Source organism: Miniopterus schreibersii, assembly GCF_964146895.1.
Source record: "Miniopterus schreibersii genome assembly, chromosome: 13".
Lineage (NCBI taxonomy): Eukaryota > Metazoa > Chordata > Mammalia > Chiroptera > Miniopteridae > Miniopterus > Miniopterus schreibersii.
In genome coordinates this window covers 2,351,259-2,369,462 of record NC_138113.1, presented here as the reverse complement: position 1 = coordinate 2,369,462, position 18,204 = coordinate 2,351,259, and the positions used below count along the sequence as shown (strand labels likewise).

The 18,204-nt window shown below is 52.7% G+C and overlaps 1 protein-coding gene across 2 annotated transcripts in view; it reads right to left on the bottom strand.

The window, feature by feature from the left end:
• The window catches only part of ASAP2 (ArfGAP with SH3 domain, ankyrin repeat and PH domain 2), a 100,736-nt gene that overhangs the window by 26,536 nt on the left and 55,996 nt on the right, over positions 1-18,204 (bottom strand). For both annotated transcript variants that reach the window (XM_081156487.1, XM_081156488.1), the window contains exons 4-11: positions 14,895-14,969; positions 13,319-13,368; positions 12,271-12,400; positions 10,239-10,324; positions 6,892-6,967; positions 6,524-6,610; positions 782-885; positions 623-692 (exon numbers count right to left, since the gene is read on the bottom strand). In XM_081156487.1, coding sequence (XP_081012613.1) covers positions 623-692; positions 782-885; positions 6,524-6,610; positions 6,892-6,967; positions 10,239-10,324; positions 12,271-12,400; positions 13,319-13,368; positions 14,895-14,969 — 678 coding nt within the window. The remainder of the gene's footprint in view (positions 1-622; positions 693-781; positions 886-6,523; positions 6,611-6,891; positions 6,968-10,238; positions 10,325-12,270; positions 12,401-13,318; positions 13,369-14,894; positions 14,970-18,204) is intronic.

Genomic DNA, 18,204 nt, shown 5'->3' with positions numbered 1-18,204 from the left:
CAAAAGCAGAGATAGGCCCAAGCTCCATGTTCACTTTCCAGAGACCCAGGCAGCCGGCGGGCAGCGTGCTGGCTTTGGTTTGTTTCTGGACGTCTCGGGCTCTGGATGAAGGGCCCCTGGCCACCAGCCCTGCCCCACTGCTGGGTATGAGGCTAACGAGGCCCCTCGGCTGGGAAAGCATAAATGGGGTGCAGGGGCGCCACACGGAGCGGGAACCCAAAGGGGCTCTTCTCAGCAGGGACCGTCTTTACAATGCACCCCTAACGCCATGACACACGCAGGCCACACGCAGGTCGCTCTCAGGCCACACACAGGCCACACGCAGGGCACACGCAGGCCACACGCAGGTTGCATGCAGGCCACACGCAGGCCACACTCAGGTCACATGCAGGCCACACGCAGGCCACACTCAGGTCACACGCAGGCCACACGCAGGTCACACGCAGGCCACACTCAGGTCACACGCAGGTCACACTCAGGCCACACGCAGGCCACATGCAGGTCACACTCAGGCCACACGCAGGCCACACGCAGGCCACACGCAGGACCACCACGTCCTCTCGCCCACTGAGCTCGTCCCTCGCCACCACAGCTGAGACCGCGAGGTAAGGGAGATACTTACGGTTCCGTGTGATATGGTGAGAAAGCCGTTTTTAACGGAACACTTCCTTTTCTGCCACACTTTCCGGATCCTTCCAGATAAACGAGAAGAAATAAAAGAGTTTAGCCGCTCGGAGGCGGGCGCGGGGAGGTGCGTGGACAGCCCGCCGCGCCCGCCTACCCGTCGCTCTTCTTGTACAGGCTGCCGCTGCGCTCGGTCCCGTGGTCCTTGTTCCCCTGGGGCTGGTGCAGGCTGTAGGTGGCGCCCTGGCGGAGCTGCGAGTCCTAAACGGGGTCAGAAGTTCGCTTTATTCCCGTCCAGGTCCCAATGATTAAAGAGCAGACACAAAGGAAACTTGTGCCCTTAAAACATTTTTTTTTTTTTTTTAAGAGAGAAATTTCCCCTCTCACTACACACACACATGCACACGATTTCATATCCAGGGCCTCATAAGTGTCACCTACCGGGCTGGAGAAGGAAATGGCAAAAACCAGCACCCCCAAACTGGCCCAAAGCGAGCCCTCTGGGAGGTACAAGCTTTTACTTAATTACGAGCCTTAAGTCCCCGGTAAAAGCAAGAAACTCCTGTCGGGTGAAAGCAGTCCTTTCAGGCAAAACGAACCAATGAACAAAAAACCCCGATGTCCTGCCTCTTCAGGTGAGATACTTAAACTCCCTGCCTCAGTTTCCTCCTTGGAAAACAGGAAACCACCACCCAGCAAGGAAGGTGAACACAGGAAGGTCACACGTGTGAACACCTGTACAGGGCAGGTACTGAACAATATTCCCTCCCGGACCCCGTCGGTCCCCGGAGAGGGCCGTGGCCTGAACCTCACCGCCTCAGCCTCAGGGTGGACCGTCCACTCGGACAGCTGAGAACCTGGCGGAGTCCCCACAACTGGGAGACGCCAGCCTCCAGCTTCTCGAGGGCAAGATCATCAGTGAAACTTGGGCACCTAATAGGTGCCCAGCTGTGCCCACGAGGCAACAGGAGAAGTCCCGGGCGGGAGCGGAAAGGGGCTGCCAGGGCGGTGCTGGAAATCCTGGCAGACGTGAAGGAGACAAAGGGGGGCAAACCGTGGACCTGAGCTCACAGGCCAACCAGGTGCCCTACCTGTTGCTGGGAGCCCCCCATCCAGTTCACTTGGAAATAGAAGAGATAGACGCGCAAGGAAAACAAGCGATTTGCTGGAGGTGCAGAGCGTGTCGGGGGCCAGGGTGAGCGGGGAAGGGAATCTGCGCCCCGATGCTCCTTCCCTTACACCACGTGTCCTCGCAGGGGGTGTCCCGAGAGACGAGGGCCGGTCTCATCTCCACGGCCAGGCCGAGCACTGTCCCTGGGGGAACCAGCACTGCCCAAACGACGGAGGAACCGCCCACGGCAATGAACATGATCGGAACTGAGAGGGCACAGGCCCGACAGGTGGACAAACGGCGTAGCTGAGATACAGAGGCCACGGGTAGGAGGCACAGGTAGGCCTGAGTCAGAGTTACAGTCACCTGGATCCTTGGCAGTTTTAAAGAGATTTTTGAAGCAAATATTTTTAAACTTTGATGAAGCTCTTATTGTGTCTAGTTCAGATGTCACATCTGAGAAATCATGCTTAATCCAATACCTACGTTTTCCTCTAAAAGTTTAGCTCTTCCGTTTAGGCCTCTGATCTGTTCTGGCCTATTTTGAGGTAATTTTTGATAATAGTGTGAGGTAGGGGGTCCAATTTCACTCTTTTGCTGTGGACATCCAGTTGTCCCAGCACCATTTGTTGAAACTGAACGGCGCCCTTGTTAAAAAAATCAATTGACCGTTAACATAAGGCTTTGCTCCTGGACTCTGAATTGTTTCATCGATCCAGGCCTGTCCTAAGCCAGCACCACACCGTCTCCGTTATCACAGCTTTGTGGTGAGCTCTGAAATTGGGGGTGAGAGCAGCCCTCCCACTGGGTTCTTTCTCAGGACTGTCGTGGCTACTCCGGGTCCCTTGCACTTCCGTGTGGATTTTAAAATCAGCCCGTCCGTTTCTGCAAAGGCAGCTGGGATCCTCGTGGGGACGGCAAGGAACCTGCAGATCAATTTGAGGAATACTGGCACCTCCCATTCCATAAGCATGGGTGTCTAGCACTGACTTTTTTTTTTTTTTAATGTCTTTATTGATTTCAGAGAGAGAAAGAGAGAGGGAGAGAGAGAAACATCAATGATGAGAGAGAGTCAGGGATGGGCTGCCCCCTGCAGGCCCCTGCTGGGGATCGAGCCTGCGACCGGGCATGTGCCCTGACGGGGAATCGAACCGTGACCTCCTGGTTCATGGGTCAGCGCCCAGCCACTGAGCCACACCGGCCAGGCCAGCACTGACATTTTAACTCTGAAATACATATGGGCTGGCTCTGCAAAAACAAAAATCTTCACCCGAGAAGTCAACAGTGTGCTCGGGGGGTCCATGGCTGAACTGAAAACAAAGCCTGAGCACAGAGCCCGGAACAGGAGAAAGGTCCTCGTTTCCACGGGAGCCTCCTGACGCCGAGGGCAAACAGGTGGGGACGGTCCCCGTTGCCACAGCCTCTCGGAAGGGCAGTACATCAGCACTAGAAATTCAGAGCAATCCCAGGTTTAAACATCCCCGGGAATACACGCAGTGCGGGAAATGGAGGAACCGCGCTCACCTATTTGAATCTCTGCAAAAGACTAAAAATACACCCGTCAAAAGACTAAACTGCACAAGCAAGAGATGTACCTATTGATCGGGGAGGGAAACCCGGCGCCAGTGAGTGTGCGGTCACGTGACCACACTGCTCAGTCCCCGGGTCGCCTTTAATCAGAGCTCCTCACAGGTCTCGGCGGACCAAGGACGCTCCTCCTTCCAGCAGGATCCGCCGGTGCCGGGAGCAAAGGAGGAAATGACGGTTTCCTTCTTCAGGCTAGACTTTTCTTGAATCAATTAAAAATGGAGGCAAACCTGAAGCCAGGCCAGAAAAGCTGGAGTGAGAAGAGAACCATGCGGTGATGGGCCTCGGCCCCCGGGACAGCACATGCCATCCGGCCGCCTCCTGCCAGACAAGGACACTTCCCAAGGGGGAGCAAAGCTGAGACGGAGGGACAGACAGCACGCGCGGCCTCCAGCGCGGAAAAATCCCTGGGTTTCGGTACTGAGATCCACAAGCCCACCTCCCAGGGCCCAGACCTCCCCCGGCAGCACCGGCTGGGTTCTCAGCATCGAAGAGCAGAGAGCCCGCAGCCAGCCCGGGGTCAGGGCAGGGGACCCGCCGGCTGCCGTGAGACGCGTCCCCGCAGAGGGCCACTGACGGGGCCACTGAGAGGTGGGGAGGGCGGGAGGAGGCCCCTGCAATATCAGCAGAGAGACGGTTTCAACCTTGCAAAAGGATCTTTCCCAGACGTTAAAACAATGGGGCAGATATAGGTGGTTCACTACAAGCTTTCCTCTTCTATAAGCCTGAAAAATTTCATAATTATGGAAAAATCAAACTGTAGTATCCTCTCTTACTAAATACTAAAAACAAACTATGAATGCCAGTCATTGGGAGGTGCGAGGTCACAATGGCACAGTCTCCTCGCTCGGGTCAAATGAGCGTGGGAACGAAGAGAGCGGCTCCCACCAACCATCAACGCAGCTTCCTCGGGGCACGTTCCCTCGTTTTTATGATCTGTAATTATGCAGTAATTAGAGTTTTTATAACGCTGAATAAAAACCACCAACACCTTCAGTTTTCTAAGTCACACGAGGGAACCCCAAAATGGCGAATGAGAACCTAAACACCAACACCCCAAATGTCCATTCCCGTCACCGAGGGGCAGCACAAGATGGAACTCCAATCGTAAAAATTATTTTAAAACATACAGAATGTAACTTATACACACTTGGTCATTCCTTGCAACTGTGTCCACACACATGGAAAGCCATCTTCAAAAAGAACACAGAGTGAGACAGACAGAAGCTATTCTGTGTTTCAGAGAATTGCTGTATTTCACATTCCCAGCCAGGAGACGGGGGGTTCGGTCTGAGCCAAAAGCCAAAAGCGGGGGCAGTCACTGCCCGGGGCCCCATGTGCAATCTGGCGCAGACGGGCTGGTCAACAGAAACACAAAGTAACAAACCACAACACGTCTAGTCTGTGCTGGTAAATTTGTTTCACTTTTCTGCAAGGCTATAAATAACCAGCCTTCTGACAAAAGCGTTTTCCCAAACCTCCTGGCCGGGCACAGCCAAGGCAAACACGGCCCTCACGCTGCGCCCAGGGCTCCCGAGCACCGGCATCTGCTCGCCTCTGTCCAGTCCAGAGCTGTGCTTCCTGGGCTGTCGGACAACAGCGCTGTCGACGGTCCCACCGATGCCCGGGAGAGCGGCTGCCCCGATGGGCCCGCTCCCACACCTGGCGCCCTCTCTCCTAGGCAGTTAAGCCACTATTTTCTCCACATTCCAAGGTCTTTTTTTGTTTCTTTTCCTGCTTCTGTTGAAAGTTTGGGGCTATCAAAGCATCAGGATGTATACTCTCTGGACTGGGAGGAAGTCACTAACAAACCACCTCAACCTGCCAATCTCTGGCTCAGCTGACCCACATTTACCGAGAGCTTTCCTGATGAGCAGCGAGGCACCGCCACGTGGTGGTGGGAAGGCACCAGAGGCATGAGGGTGCCCTCAAGCTGCTCAAGGTCGCTCAAGGTCGAGATGCAGAAAAAGCGCCTGTGTGCTCGAAGACACAGCCAACCAGCCGAGTAGGGTATGACTGAAACCAGCCGTTCAAACAGAATGTGCCCTATGAACTCACATCATGGGCGGGGTGAGCAGAGGGAAGAGTTGAATTCAGCTACTCAGGGCTGGGGGGGAATAGGGGGCTGCTTCATTTTCACCAAGAATGACAGCAAATGGGTCTACAGTAAACTTGGAAAATTTCCTCTTCACCAATATTTGTGTTTTCAAATTCTTCAGCCTTTAATAAAACCCACTGCTATTGGAATAGAAGGGGTTAAATTAAAAATGCTCTGGTCATTAATATATAAATGGAGGAAACCATTTTTTGGAAGTTTGTGAAGAAAGCATGCAAAATTCTCCAATTTATTAAAATACTGAACTACTTACTCTCCTAGACTTCGGTCACAAAAGGTCAATGCATTTGGGAGAAAAACAACAATATTTAGTTATAGTACAGGAACTTAGCACAAAACAGAGCAGAACAAACCACCAACAGTGAATCTGATGGCTACTAAGTAGTTTAACAGTTATTTATCGAAAGGCTGCACTGATACATTTAGACACATTCCTTTATCACAAGGAAGTGGATTTATGTTAAACTTCACATTACAATATCTACACTGTAGCAAATGTATCATCAAATTACCTTAGACATTTATTTTAATGTTTTTTTAAATAAGCCCCTAAAGCACGAAGTATCACCGTGGGTGTGTTCGTGTGTAGAGTGGGGAGAGACGTGGCCAGGTTTTCTGCCCGCAGAACGCAGCCGTAAGAGAACCTGCTCTCCACGTTTTATAGCACACGATCTCAGGGGCGAAGGCTTGGAGGGCCGCCCCGACCTGCTGGCGCCCACGGGGGCAGCATCCACGGCTCCCAGAGCAGGGAAACCAGAGGTCAGGTGGAAAACCAGTAACGTAACTGAAGTGTCCACCTGACGGAGATGCTAAGAGCTACTCGTCTCCCACCCGACAGAGCAGAAAGGTTCCTACGCTGCCACTAGGGCCATGCCCCCAGGAAAAGCTTTCCCGTGAAATAAACGTACTTAAACAGGCGGTTTGATAAAACCACACTTAAAGAACCAACTGAATGTCCCAGTGCTGCTCGATCAGCCCCAGAAGGATCTGTGAGCACCTGGCACACACGGACGTCTCCTTCCTCAGCCCCAAAGGCTTCGAGACACAGCCTCAAGCAGCCATCCTTCAAAATTAAATCCCCTCACCTCTTTCTGCTCAACCTGCAACGCTGATTTCAAAATGTCCCGGAGCTGTATAAGCTGTCTTCTTTCTTCATCCTGGGCCTGTTTGATCTTCAGAAAAGAAACCAGAGAGAGGCATGACTGAGGTACAGCGAGACCTGGAGTTCCGGGGGCATCCTCACATCCCCGAGACGCCTGTCCCCTCACTCATCACACCTTCCCCAGCCAACGGAGGACAGGAGCGGGGACCCCGCGCTCCGCGTGGCACTACCTGGCTGTTCGCTTCTGGGGGCCCAGCAGCAAGCTCCGGGTCTGACAGGAGCAACATTTATCTGAGAGCATTTGATGCATAAAAACTGTTTCAACACTGACGTGGCGAGGAAGCTACTTACTGTGTGAAGATCCGTTGAAAGGGTTTCAATGGAAGGTTTGAGGCTTTCGACTGCTTTCAGGCCATCCTGGAAAAAACTGGGAGGGAAAGAGAAGAAACACAGATCATGTCTCATGCAAAACAATTTTGTAAAATGGAGAGAAAACGTCTTTAAAGGAAAGTGACTGAAACCACTATGCAGTTCCTTGGGGCTGTATGAACAGAACGCAAACAAGTTACCAGAGTACAAAGACACTCAAAACTACAAGAGGCAGATGGGAAGGAACTGCAATGAGCCAAAAGAGCTGTGCTTTTTCTTGACCCATTAAAATGAGCCCCAAACCCAGGCTGGTCTGGCTCAGTGGTTAGAGTGTCGGCCCAAGGACTGAGGGGTCTTGGGTTCGAGTCCCAGTCAAGGACATGTACCTGGGTTGCAGGTTCGATTCCCGGCCTCGGGACACATACAGGAGGCAACAAATGATGTGTTTCTCTCACGTCCATGTTTCTCTCCCTCTCCCCACTCCCTTCCACTCTTTCTCTAAAATCAATAAGAACATGTTTAAAAAAATAAGCCCCACGTTTTCAGTTTCTGATGGAAACAGGACTCCACTGATGCAGGCAGCGAGGGCGTTGGCTCAGGAGCGGACTAGTCCTGAAATACAAGGGAAGCCAGACGAGCTTTCGGCAGCAAGGCTGGGCTGAGGTTCTGTCGACAGTTCCCTCTGACGTGTGCTGTGTGTAACCCTTTTGAGGAGGGAAGAGACTGCATCCCACCGAGCAGGTGGCCTTCAGGACAGGTCACCACACCACGGGGGCCTGTCTGTGCTCTGTGTCCCGGCCCCGCCTCCAGCACAGGCTTCTCCGGGCTGGGCCTGCATCTCCCCCACCTCTGCATCCCCCCCACCTCTGCATCCCCCCCACCTCTGCATCCCCCCCACCTCTGCATCCCCCCCACCTCTGCATCCCCCCCACCTCTGCATTCCTGGTTGCCAAGCAGCAGCTGGCACAGCGGTTCTCAGCAGGGATTGGCCAAAACACAGGTCCACTCGTCACCCTTTCCCACTTTGGAACGGCCCGTTCCTGTCTGCTTTGCGGTGACTGTCTTAAAGACAGCCCTGTTTCTAGATCCCGCTGGAGAGGAAGACCCAGGAACTAGGTAGAGAGGCAGGTTCTCTCCTTAAATGAAATGAAAGGCAAAGAACATGAAGGGCTCTTCGAGACCGCTGCAAGCAAAAATAAAAAATGAAGTCTAAGGGGGAACCCCCGACTGCGGCTCCCAGAACCTCGTGCGCTCAGGAGGCCTCCTGACACCCGCAGGGACGAGCAGCCGCGAGAAAGCGGCTCCACCTCCCCGCGGGGCGCAGTGCGGGCCAAGCACAGCCGTGCTCCCCCCGGGGGGGAGACCGCGGACGCTAAGTGGGGGAGCACGAGGGAACCCCGCATGGATGCGCACTGCGTGGACACAGGCTCCTTTGCCCAAAGGCTGACTCACTTGGGCTCCACATTTTGTCCCCTAAAATATGAATTAAAACAGGCAAAGCCACTGGAGTGATTTGAAGAGCCCGCAGTGTGTACACACACACACACACACACACTCTCACACTCACTCATCCGGAGCGGAAGTGACGGCCAGTGCATCTGTTTTAAAGGTTGCTGAGCTCCTGCCCATAAAAGGCCAGCTAGTCCACTTTTCCACAAGTGGCCTGTTGCTACCCAACTCATCAGTTTGGGCAAAATAAAGGGGGGAAAAAAATAGGGAAATCCAAGAATAGCTGCTTCTTAAAAATAAAATATGAGCGAGGAAGTGACCCACTTCCTAAACCGCCTCACACGAGGTTCCGAGGGTAAGGAATGAAAAAGCCATTTGCGTGTGAATCACAAAGGCAGGGTTCTGAGTGTGTAAAACAACCATCTGGAGGAGCCTGCGCATTAGGGGGCCGCTCCCAGCCTGGGGGGCTGCCTCCCGAAGCTCGGCTCCCTCCTCTAACCCGGGACCGACCACTCAGCCCCTCCCCCTTTGCCGAGTGGCCTCGGCTGTCTTAGAAAAGCCTGGCCTCCAAAGCTGGGGAATGGAAAAGTCAACACCACGGCCCCTTCCGTCAAGAGTGTACAGGTCAGGGGGAGGCATCACACGACAGAGGGGACGTCACCCCGGAGATACGGGAAGACAAGTAATCGCATCAGGGCCGGGGCAGAAGGACTTCAAAGTGGCAGTTACATCTGAGCGAGGTCTCAGGAAGGGACAGGTGCTGGAGGAAGCACAGAGGGAACAGAACGACACTCTAGGAAAGGGGACAGTGGGACAGCGCAGGCAGAGGCCCGTCAGTGGGGGGCACAGCCGCTGGGGAGAGGCAAGCAGACAGGTATGAGCATCGACCTCGGGTTTCTCCCATCCATCCACAGCCTCCACTCTGAGCACCAGCAGGAGCCCAATAAATACTTGTTTTGTTTTGTGTGGGATTTGGTTAACCCTCACCTGAGGATATTTTTCCATTGATTTTTAGAGAGAGTGAGAGGGAGGGAGGGAGGGAGGGAGAGAGAGCGATGTGAGAGAGACACATCGATTGGTTGCCTCCCACAATCGCCCTGATCGAGATGACGACCGAACCTGCAACCCAGGTATGTGCCCTCGATCGGAAATCGAACCCAAGACCCTTTGGTGGGCGGGGCCAACACGCTAACCACTGAGCACACTGCCCCGGCCTTATTTGTTTTCTTATTGAGATGTAATTCTCAGACCATAAATTCACCCTTTTAAGCAGGCCATTCAGTGGTCTTTAGTATACTCACAAAGCGGTGCAATCACCAGCACTACCTAATTCCAGACACCGGGGTTACCCCCCAAAACCCATTCCCATGAGCAGCCATTCCTTACTTCCCTTCCCCCAACTGGAATCCCACAGCAAGTGGCCTCTGATCTGGCTTCTCTCACTTAACAAGTGTTCATGGTTCACCCCTGGGGTAGCAGTGTCCAGCCTTCCGTCCTTCCACTGCAGATTGCTAAATGAGTGTCGATTCCTCCAATACAAGACTGTAGACGAGCGATTTCCAACCACTGCACCACAAGAATTTTTAAAATATGCAACATCTGACTATTTAGTCGGGGGCACTGACCTCTTTTCTCTTAGACTGTCAAATAAAAAAATGCCAACAGCCAACACAATAGCTGCCTGGAGTGGATGAAGCAAAATTAAACCTATTTCTTTGTCAGATGGGCAAAAAGTACATGTTTTGGTATGCCGCAGAATTTTCATCCCATATGTGCCATGAGGTAAAAAAAGGTTGAAAATCGCTGCTATAGACCTGGGAGAATTTAACATAAAGAGAGAAATATTTGAAATAGCATCGTAACAAGGAAAAATAACTTACTTGCACTGGGCATGAAAATACTTGATCAGATTCTGAAGTAAATCCACGCCCTTTTTAATCTTGATTTCATTGACCTTCAGCAGATACTGTTTAAAAAACAACAACAACAAAGGAATGTCACAGGTCGGCGAGAGCCTGAGCTCAGCAGCAGCGGAGCACAGACCACCTCTTGCTCCTCTGAGATCGTCCGCTGTGGGGGAGCTCGCGGTAGAGACTCAGTATTTCCCGGGTCCACCGCTAAATGCTCCTTTGGGGTTGCTGCCCTGTGGACTATCAGACATACAGGGAATTAAATGTGTAAGCGCCAGGAACTCCTGGTAATGACACAGTGACCTTGACCCGAGAGGAGAGGTTTCTGCTCTAGCTCCGAGGAAGAATGAAGATGGGCTGAGCGAGCGGGACCTACCCATAGTGCACATTCCTGTCCCCCGCCTCCCACCCCAGGTCCCTTTCTTCGGGCAGCTTCCCCTAGGACACTGACTGCTAATCTTTTGTAGGTGAGACTCTTGTCAGCACGTCTCTAAACCTCAGGCACTTCCCTGATACTTTAAAAATAAAGTGTGACTGTTATAAAATTCAAATTTTAAATTGAAATGAACTAAAGCTGTTTTTAACTTGGAGAATTCATTAACAAGTTGGAAGACATCAGGAGGCCCCAGGGATCCACAAAACCAGCATCAGGAAACACACCTGTGCGTTGCTGAAGGTTTATAGAGAACAAAGGCCCCATAAGTTCCCCGTCCCCCCACTGTCAGGATATGGCAGAAAGGACCCCAAGGATGTGTCATCTGAGCCTGGACGGCCCGAAAGCGCTGGGGGCCACCGCTGACCACACAGGACTCTCGGCCGCGACCTGGGAGACTCACGGCCAAGTGCTCCCCCAGGTCTGTTCCGCAGCCCAGCGGAGAGGGGGCGCTGCCCCGAATCAGCCAGCTACAGCCTCCCCTTCCGCCTGTACGTCTCCTTCTCCCTCCTTCAGTTTGGTGTAAGTTCAGTGTTATTTGAACAAGACGCTTGGCGTGCACCCAAGCGGTCACGTGATTAACAACCCTGGGCAACGTGTCAAACTTGACAGTGTGTGTGCCCTTCGACCTACAAATTCTATTAGCAGGAACTCACTCTAAGGCGGTGACCACAGAAGTTTACAAAGTAACAAAGATGAACAGGGAAGTGGCGCATCTGTACCGACAGATACAATGTAGCCACTGAGCCAACAAAGCAGAGACTCCCGGCACAGACAGGTGCCCGCACGACCCGCGGGAAAATAAGTCCCAGAGCATCGGCCTCAGGGGACCACCCGGTTTATACAAATCGTGTCTATAGCGGACATGGCAGGACGTGTGAAACACGTTTAGTTCGATGTCAAAGGGGCTGTCTTTCAGAAGTAAAGTTTGGGGTGATTTTTATCCCCCAAAAATGTACACACGCTTTAACAGCTGATAGCTCAACTGATGTTTCTTTTTCATATTTAACCCATTAGAATTAATAATTAGTCAAAGCGTGTATACATTTTTTGGGACACTTTGGACGTACACGTACATGTATATGTAATACATAATTTATATATTAAAATACATACTTTATATTGACCAATATTTAAAAGTATATATTATTTTTATAGTAAGAAGAAAGCAAGACAGGATCTCTCCTATCTTCTGCATTCACATGAGCCCTGAGTGATACTGAATTTCTTTATAAAATTCATTCTGAAGAAAAAATGGTCCCCGTCTTTCACATAAAAGCCTGAAAGCCATTTTTCTCACTGATGCCGGGCAACTGAAAACGTGTCACACGCGAACGTGCCCGGCCTTTACGAAGCTTGAGGGCGTCAGGCTGGGGCAACGGCTGGACCGCTGGAAAACGACTTTCACGGCAGCAGCCCTTCGTTTTCAGATGCTGGGTTCTCGCGGGAAACGCTTTCCATTCGCTCTTCCCTCCCCACGAAAGTCCCTCCCAGCCCGGTCTGTGTGGCAGACACCTCCACTGTCGGACTGTCCCCCAGAAGGGCCAGGTCCCCGCGGCCGCGCCTCACCTCGCACATCTGCAGCTGGAAGAACCTCCGCTCCTTCTCCATCTCCTCGGCGATCTCGGCGCCGCTGATCTCCGTGCGGATCATGCCGTGCAGCCTGGCGTGTTCCTTCTTCTCCTTCTCGATCTTGGTTCTGTGGGTGCAAAGGGCGGGGGAGGCGGGCGCCATCAGCCCGCAGCCTGCAGCCCACACAGTGCGCGGGGCAATGAGCCCTCACCGAGCCTTCTACACGCAGGGCCCCTTCGCTACCCGCAAGGAAAACGCGGCTGGTCACGGAAATGTCAAACTTGGCCTTTCTGTCGAGAATTTACTCAACAATCCTTCCTAAGCACATACTGTCTTCCTAAGCACCTACTGGGTGCCCGACCTGGGTCGGAGGCAGGTGGAGATGGAGCAGTCAAGGGACAACCCTCTTGCTTTCTGGAACCAAGGGCACTGGTGTCACAGAGGAACACTGACCCCCACGAAGGGCCGGCGGCTCCCACAAATCACCAGGGAGACGGGGTCCGAAAAATGGTGCCTGTCACCAGCAGTGATAAAGCGGGGGGGAAACTGGCCTCCACTTTCTTCAGTGAAACTTCCCTGAAAATGACGCCCTGTAACCATTTTGACATTATAACCGGGGCAAGGAAAACGCTTGTTTAAAGGGGGTAGTTAACATCGCGGAGCTGAGACACCAGGTACGAAAACGTCGGGCACCGTAACCAACCACAGCAACACAGTTCTAGGTGAAGTCTTCCCTGGATCAGGGTTTATCTAGACCATACGCCATAAAAGCTGGGTTTAAAATCAAAATCTCAAAGTACCTATGTTTATTTTTTTAAATATGTTTTTATTGATTTCAGAGAGAGGAAAGGAGAGAGAGAGAAACATCAATGATGAGAGTCACTGATGGGCTGCCTCCTGCACGCCCCGGACTGGGGATCAAGCCCCCAACCCGGGCCTGTGCCCTGACCGGGAATCAAACCGTCATCCCGGTTCATGGGTCGATGCTCAACCACTGAGCCACACCGGCTAGGCTATGTTTATTTTTTTAAATGGAAACACTCACATTTTGGTTTCATAGTCCTTCCAAGCTTTATCAAAAGGCTTTTTCAGATCCTGTAAACAGAGAGGCATAAATCAAACAGGGCTGATTATTAACCTCCAGACAAGATGCATTTGCTTATCCTGGACTAGTCCTGAGGGGAGCACTGATTTGTGTGACAGGTGACACCTATGATCGTATGAAAAATAAAAAACTCAGAGTACAGGTTGGCACTTGACTAGTGGTGGGGTCCCCTGTTCTTTCTTTTTGAAAATTTTATTTTTGAATAAGTAATGCCCACAGGGAAAGGTGAGAGAGAATCCTTTCCTGGACTCGTCACCCAGATGTAACAGGTATTAATTCATCTTGTTTCACCCACACCCGGCCCTCTCCTAGGATTATTCCAAAATTAAACCCAGAAAGACACAACATTTAACCTACAATTATTTCACTCTCTCTCTGACTCTTTCTGTTAACACAGGGATCTCCCCAATGATTACAGAAGCCAGCCACCCTCTCCCAACGTCTCCCGGTTCCTCTCTCCTGCCTGGAACTTAGGACCTCGCACTCGGAGAAAATCTGGCTCAGAAACGTCCTGAGCTACCAGAAATTCTATCACAGTCCCCATCCATTCACGTTCTGTAAAACAGGGCTCTTTAGGGAGAGTGAACGCTTTTCACGGGGCAGGGCTTATTTTTTACTATTTTTTGGCTCCTCATTGGCCTTATGACAAGGACTGAGCTCCACAGCCTGGCCCTAAGGCCCTCTAGTCACCGGCCCTGCCCACCCTGAAAGCCTCACCCCCACTCCGCCGAATCACGGCTCCAGGCGACACTAGAGCCTCACGTCCATACACCTGCGTGTTCCTCCCTCTGCCTCGTGGGCCCTTCCTTCCCGTTTTCCTGTCTAACTTGGCCGATGTGAACTGGGCCCCAGAAGGACAGTGGAACGACTCCTGGGTGTCCAAATGGCTCAGCAGCCCGGTCCCCCAGCCCTAACAGCTCTCCCAGCACCGTCTGGAAGGAGCCACGGAGGCCAGGCTGGGCTTCCAGATGTGCCCAGATGTGCCCTGGGAATCCCATGCAGATCCAAGCAAAGCACTCGGCCTCCGAAGAGCTCAGGCACATCTGCTTGTGCCAAAGCAACCTGGTGCTCAGCAGCGGGCACCCACACACAGCCGGAGCCCCGCTGCCCCCCACTCCCACACTCGTGAAACTCCGCGCGCCCGTGTGTGCGCGGCCTTCCTAAGCCTCGGACATCCTCTGGAGGACTGAAAACGCAGCCGGCTCGAGCCTCAGTGGTCAGACTGTCCCATCAGGAAACCATGTCCCTGCGAGGACCCAGTTCCCAGGGGTCGGTCAGTGACATGCTGGCTGGGAAACCAGACCCAAGACCAGAAAACGCTCCGGGTTTCCCCAAGAGCCGTTTCCTTCCCTGCAGGTCCCCCTCCCCCTGCCCCACGCAGAGCACCTGCGGGCGCCCAGAAAGCCTGCGAGTGGCCACTGTCAGGGCTGAGAGCGGCCAAGGGACCCCACCCGCGGCAGCCGCCTCGACGGGCCCACGAACACCGCCCCCGAGCAGGGTCATCATCCGTACGTACCCCTTTCACTCCCTTCAGGTCCCCCTTCAGCAAGCTGTCCAGAGGGAAGGAGATGATGTTGTTCATGTTCTGAATCTGAAAAACAACCAGAAGCGATAGTTTCCTTTGCGATAGAAAGTTGGACGGCAAAGGCGAGAGACAGAGGCGACCCGCCCTCACTTCGAAGCCGGCCGCACGCGGACGAAGGCCTTACCCGTTCTCGCGAACGAGTGGATGCCGAACGACAACCGGCACCCGTTTTCCGGTGACTGCCCACCGTCGAGTTTGTGAAAAGACAACCGTTACGGCGAACGAGAAAACATCTCAAAACAGCCCACGCGAGAACCACGTAAAGGCGCCGGAGGAAACGGGGTCGCGGGTCCTGCTGTCGGGCCTCCAAGCGGGGCCTGGGCCGCGCTGGGCTCGGTTCCCAGCCCCCAGACCCCAATGTCCGCAGCACAGCCCCCGACGGGCCCTGAAGGAAAGCAGAACTGAGGGGCTCTGCGGCCTAAGAATATGCGTGCACGTGAGTGTGCACGCGTGTGCATGTGCGCGTCTATGCGTGTGCATGCGTGTTTCTGGGAAAGGAGACAGAGAGAGAAGAGAAGTAGGGGTCTTGAGGTCCCTGTTCTCCTGGAAGCAAGAAGGCAGGAGGCTGGTGGCCTCACCAGCTGTCACCGTGGATTACGTCGAGCCGCAGCAAGGCCCCTACGCCGGGAGGACACCCAGAGAAAGCCGGGCACCCGCCAGCATCCGAGCAGAGAGCAGGGCACAGAGCTGCAGTCAGAAGGGATGGGAGGCACAGGCTCCGCGCCTGCCCCCGCAGGGGCCTCTCGCCCCGGGCTCGGCCACCCCCGTGAGTCAACACAGCTGCCCGGGGGCACCGCTGGGGTCCCGGCCTAGGTGCCACTGTGGGTCACACCACCCCCATTACAGGCCTATAAAGGGGGAAAGACAAGACTAACAACCTGGGAATCTCGCACGTTCATCCTCACAATGGAGTGAAAAAAACTATTTTTAGTACAGTTACCTAGAATAGGAAGACTAAATATATGCATGGTCTTTACGGCAATCTGGGATTTGATTTCCATACACCACAAAGTACATTAAGTACATTAAATGTCAAAATGGAGAAAGTAATTGACTTGAAAAATACCACTAAGGTGTGTCGCAACGCCAGCACTACCCACCAGTCCTGCCAAATAAGTGACCAATTCCTGACTCTCACTGTAGAAATGCCTTTTTGGGGGTAACGTTTGTCTTGCTTCAACAACTCAGCATTTGTCACGCACCTAGCATCGCTCCACGGCTCAGCGTCACCGGCTAGGACCTGCCAGGATCAGCCTGAAGAGTTAAATTTCTAAATTCCTAAAAGCTGAGTTTAAGGCGAGGTCTCGTGGGCGACTGGAAGGATGACAAGGGAAAGGCCGGGCTGGTGAATAATCTCTGATAACACCTGGGCAAACCTCATGCAAGAAAAGGGGTGTGAAAATAGCTGAAGGCGGGGTGGGGGGTGGGGTGGGGGTGTCAGAGCTGCTCAGGGTGGGAGACTGAGCCAAAGGCTCAGAACAGCTCAGTTCACAATGGGTTGGCAGAAATAACAAACAAGGTGCTTGCAGATTAAAAATCATATTTCTTAGGCCCGGCCAGTGTGGCTCAGTGGTTGAGTGCTGACCCATGAACCAAGAGGTCACGGGTTCGGATTCCCAGGTTGCGGGCTCAATTCCCAGTAGGGGGCGTGCAGGAGGCAGCCGATGGATGTTTCTCTCTCTCCCTCTCCCTTCCTCTGTCTAAAGTTAAAAAGAAAAAAAAATTGTAGTTCTAGGAAGAAGGCCAGTAGGTTTCTTACAAGGGGTGTAAGTGAGCACGAGCGTCTGCCATGAGTGAGGGCGAAAAACAAGATTCTCTGCAGCAGGGGGAAAGACCATCAATCACAATCTGGCTCATGCATCTATTTTAAGACTAATTGTTACTTAATTCAAGTAAGAACTAAGGTGCCGAAGACAGGTATCGGGGTAAGAGGAGTTACCCAGCTTTGGTACCTAGAGTGAAATATTAAGATGCAAACGAGGGAAAATCTATGGCTATCCAAACACACTTGCCGGCTCGCTTTCACTCCAGGTGCTGGTGACAGGGCCCCCGGTCTAGCGGGGACGCTACATTAAACAGCCATGACAATGGCGAGGAATGGTATGCGAGAGGCGCACAGGCCCTCAGGGAGCGGCGGGAGATGAAGCCGCAGATATTCGGGGGGTTAGGAGATGAAGCGAATCAGAGGGGACCCCAGTCTTCCGGAGCTCGTGGCTCAGGAGGGGAGATAAAGCACGTAGTTCGGTAAGTCAGCTGCCCTGGGAAAACTCCAAGAGCCATAAATAAAACACTGTGGCATTTCTGAGAAGGGAAAACTACTTTTAGTCTGGACACCAGGGAAATCTTGGCTGATCAAACTGACATGAGAAAGACCTTGAAGACACAGGGAGAGGGTTTTTTTGTTTGTTTTTTTAAAATGTTTTTATTGATTTCAGAGAGAGGAAGGGAAAGGGAAAGAGAGAGAGAAACATCAGTGGTGAGAGTCACTGATCGGCTGCGTCCTGCACGCCCCCGACTGGGGATCGAGCCGGAAACCCGGGCCTGTGCCCTGACCGGGAATCGAACCGCGACCTCCTGGTTCATGGGTCGATGCTCAACCGCTGAGCCACGCCGGCTGGGCCAGATAGGGAGAGTTTTGTTTTGCAACATGGGGTGAAGGGTGTTCAGGCAAAAAAAAAAAAAACACCAAAAAAAACTCAGTATGGAGAAGCGTGGAAAGGCACAGGCGTAGGGACACAGCGGCCACGTGAGCAGAGAAAAGGGAAGCGGCTTCCAGATGGGCTGAGGGGATTCTGCCCTTCATTCCAGTCTACTTTTCTCTTTAGAGTCATTCAAATGATCTAAAATAGGAAACTATTACTTCTCTAATCAGAAAATAATTAGCAAAATTATTACAAAAGAGACAAAGTAGATTAGTGGTTACCTAGGGCTGGGGGCAGGAACAGGGATTAACTCTCAGACCTTCCTCGGGGGGAAGAAAATGTCCCCCAAAAGAATTTATGGTGATGGATGCACCACTTGGTCGGTTACTAGAAATTACAGATTTGCACACTTGAAATGGGTAAATTTTATGATATGTAAAATATACCTCGATGAAGCTGGTTTTTTAAAAGAAATCGTTACAGCCCTGGCCAGTGTGGCTCAGTTGGCTGAGTGTCACCACAGGCACCGAAAGGTCACCAGTTTGGGGGGGGGAGGGGAGGGCAGGGGGCAACGATCAGTGTTTCTCTCTCACATCAAT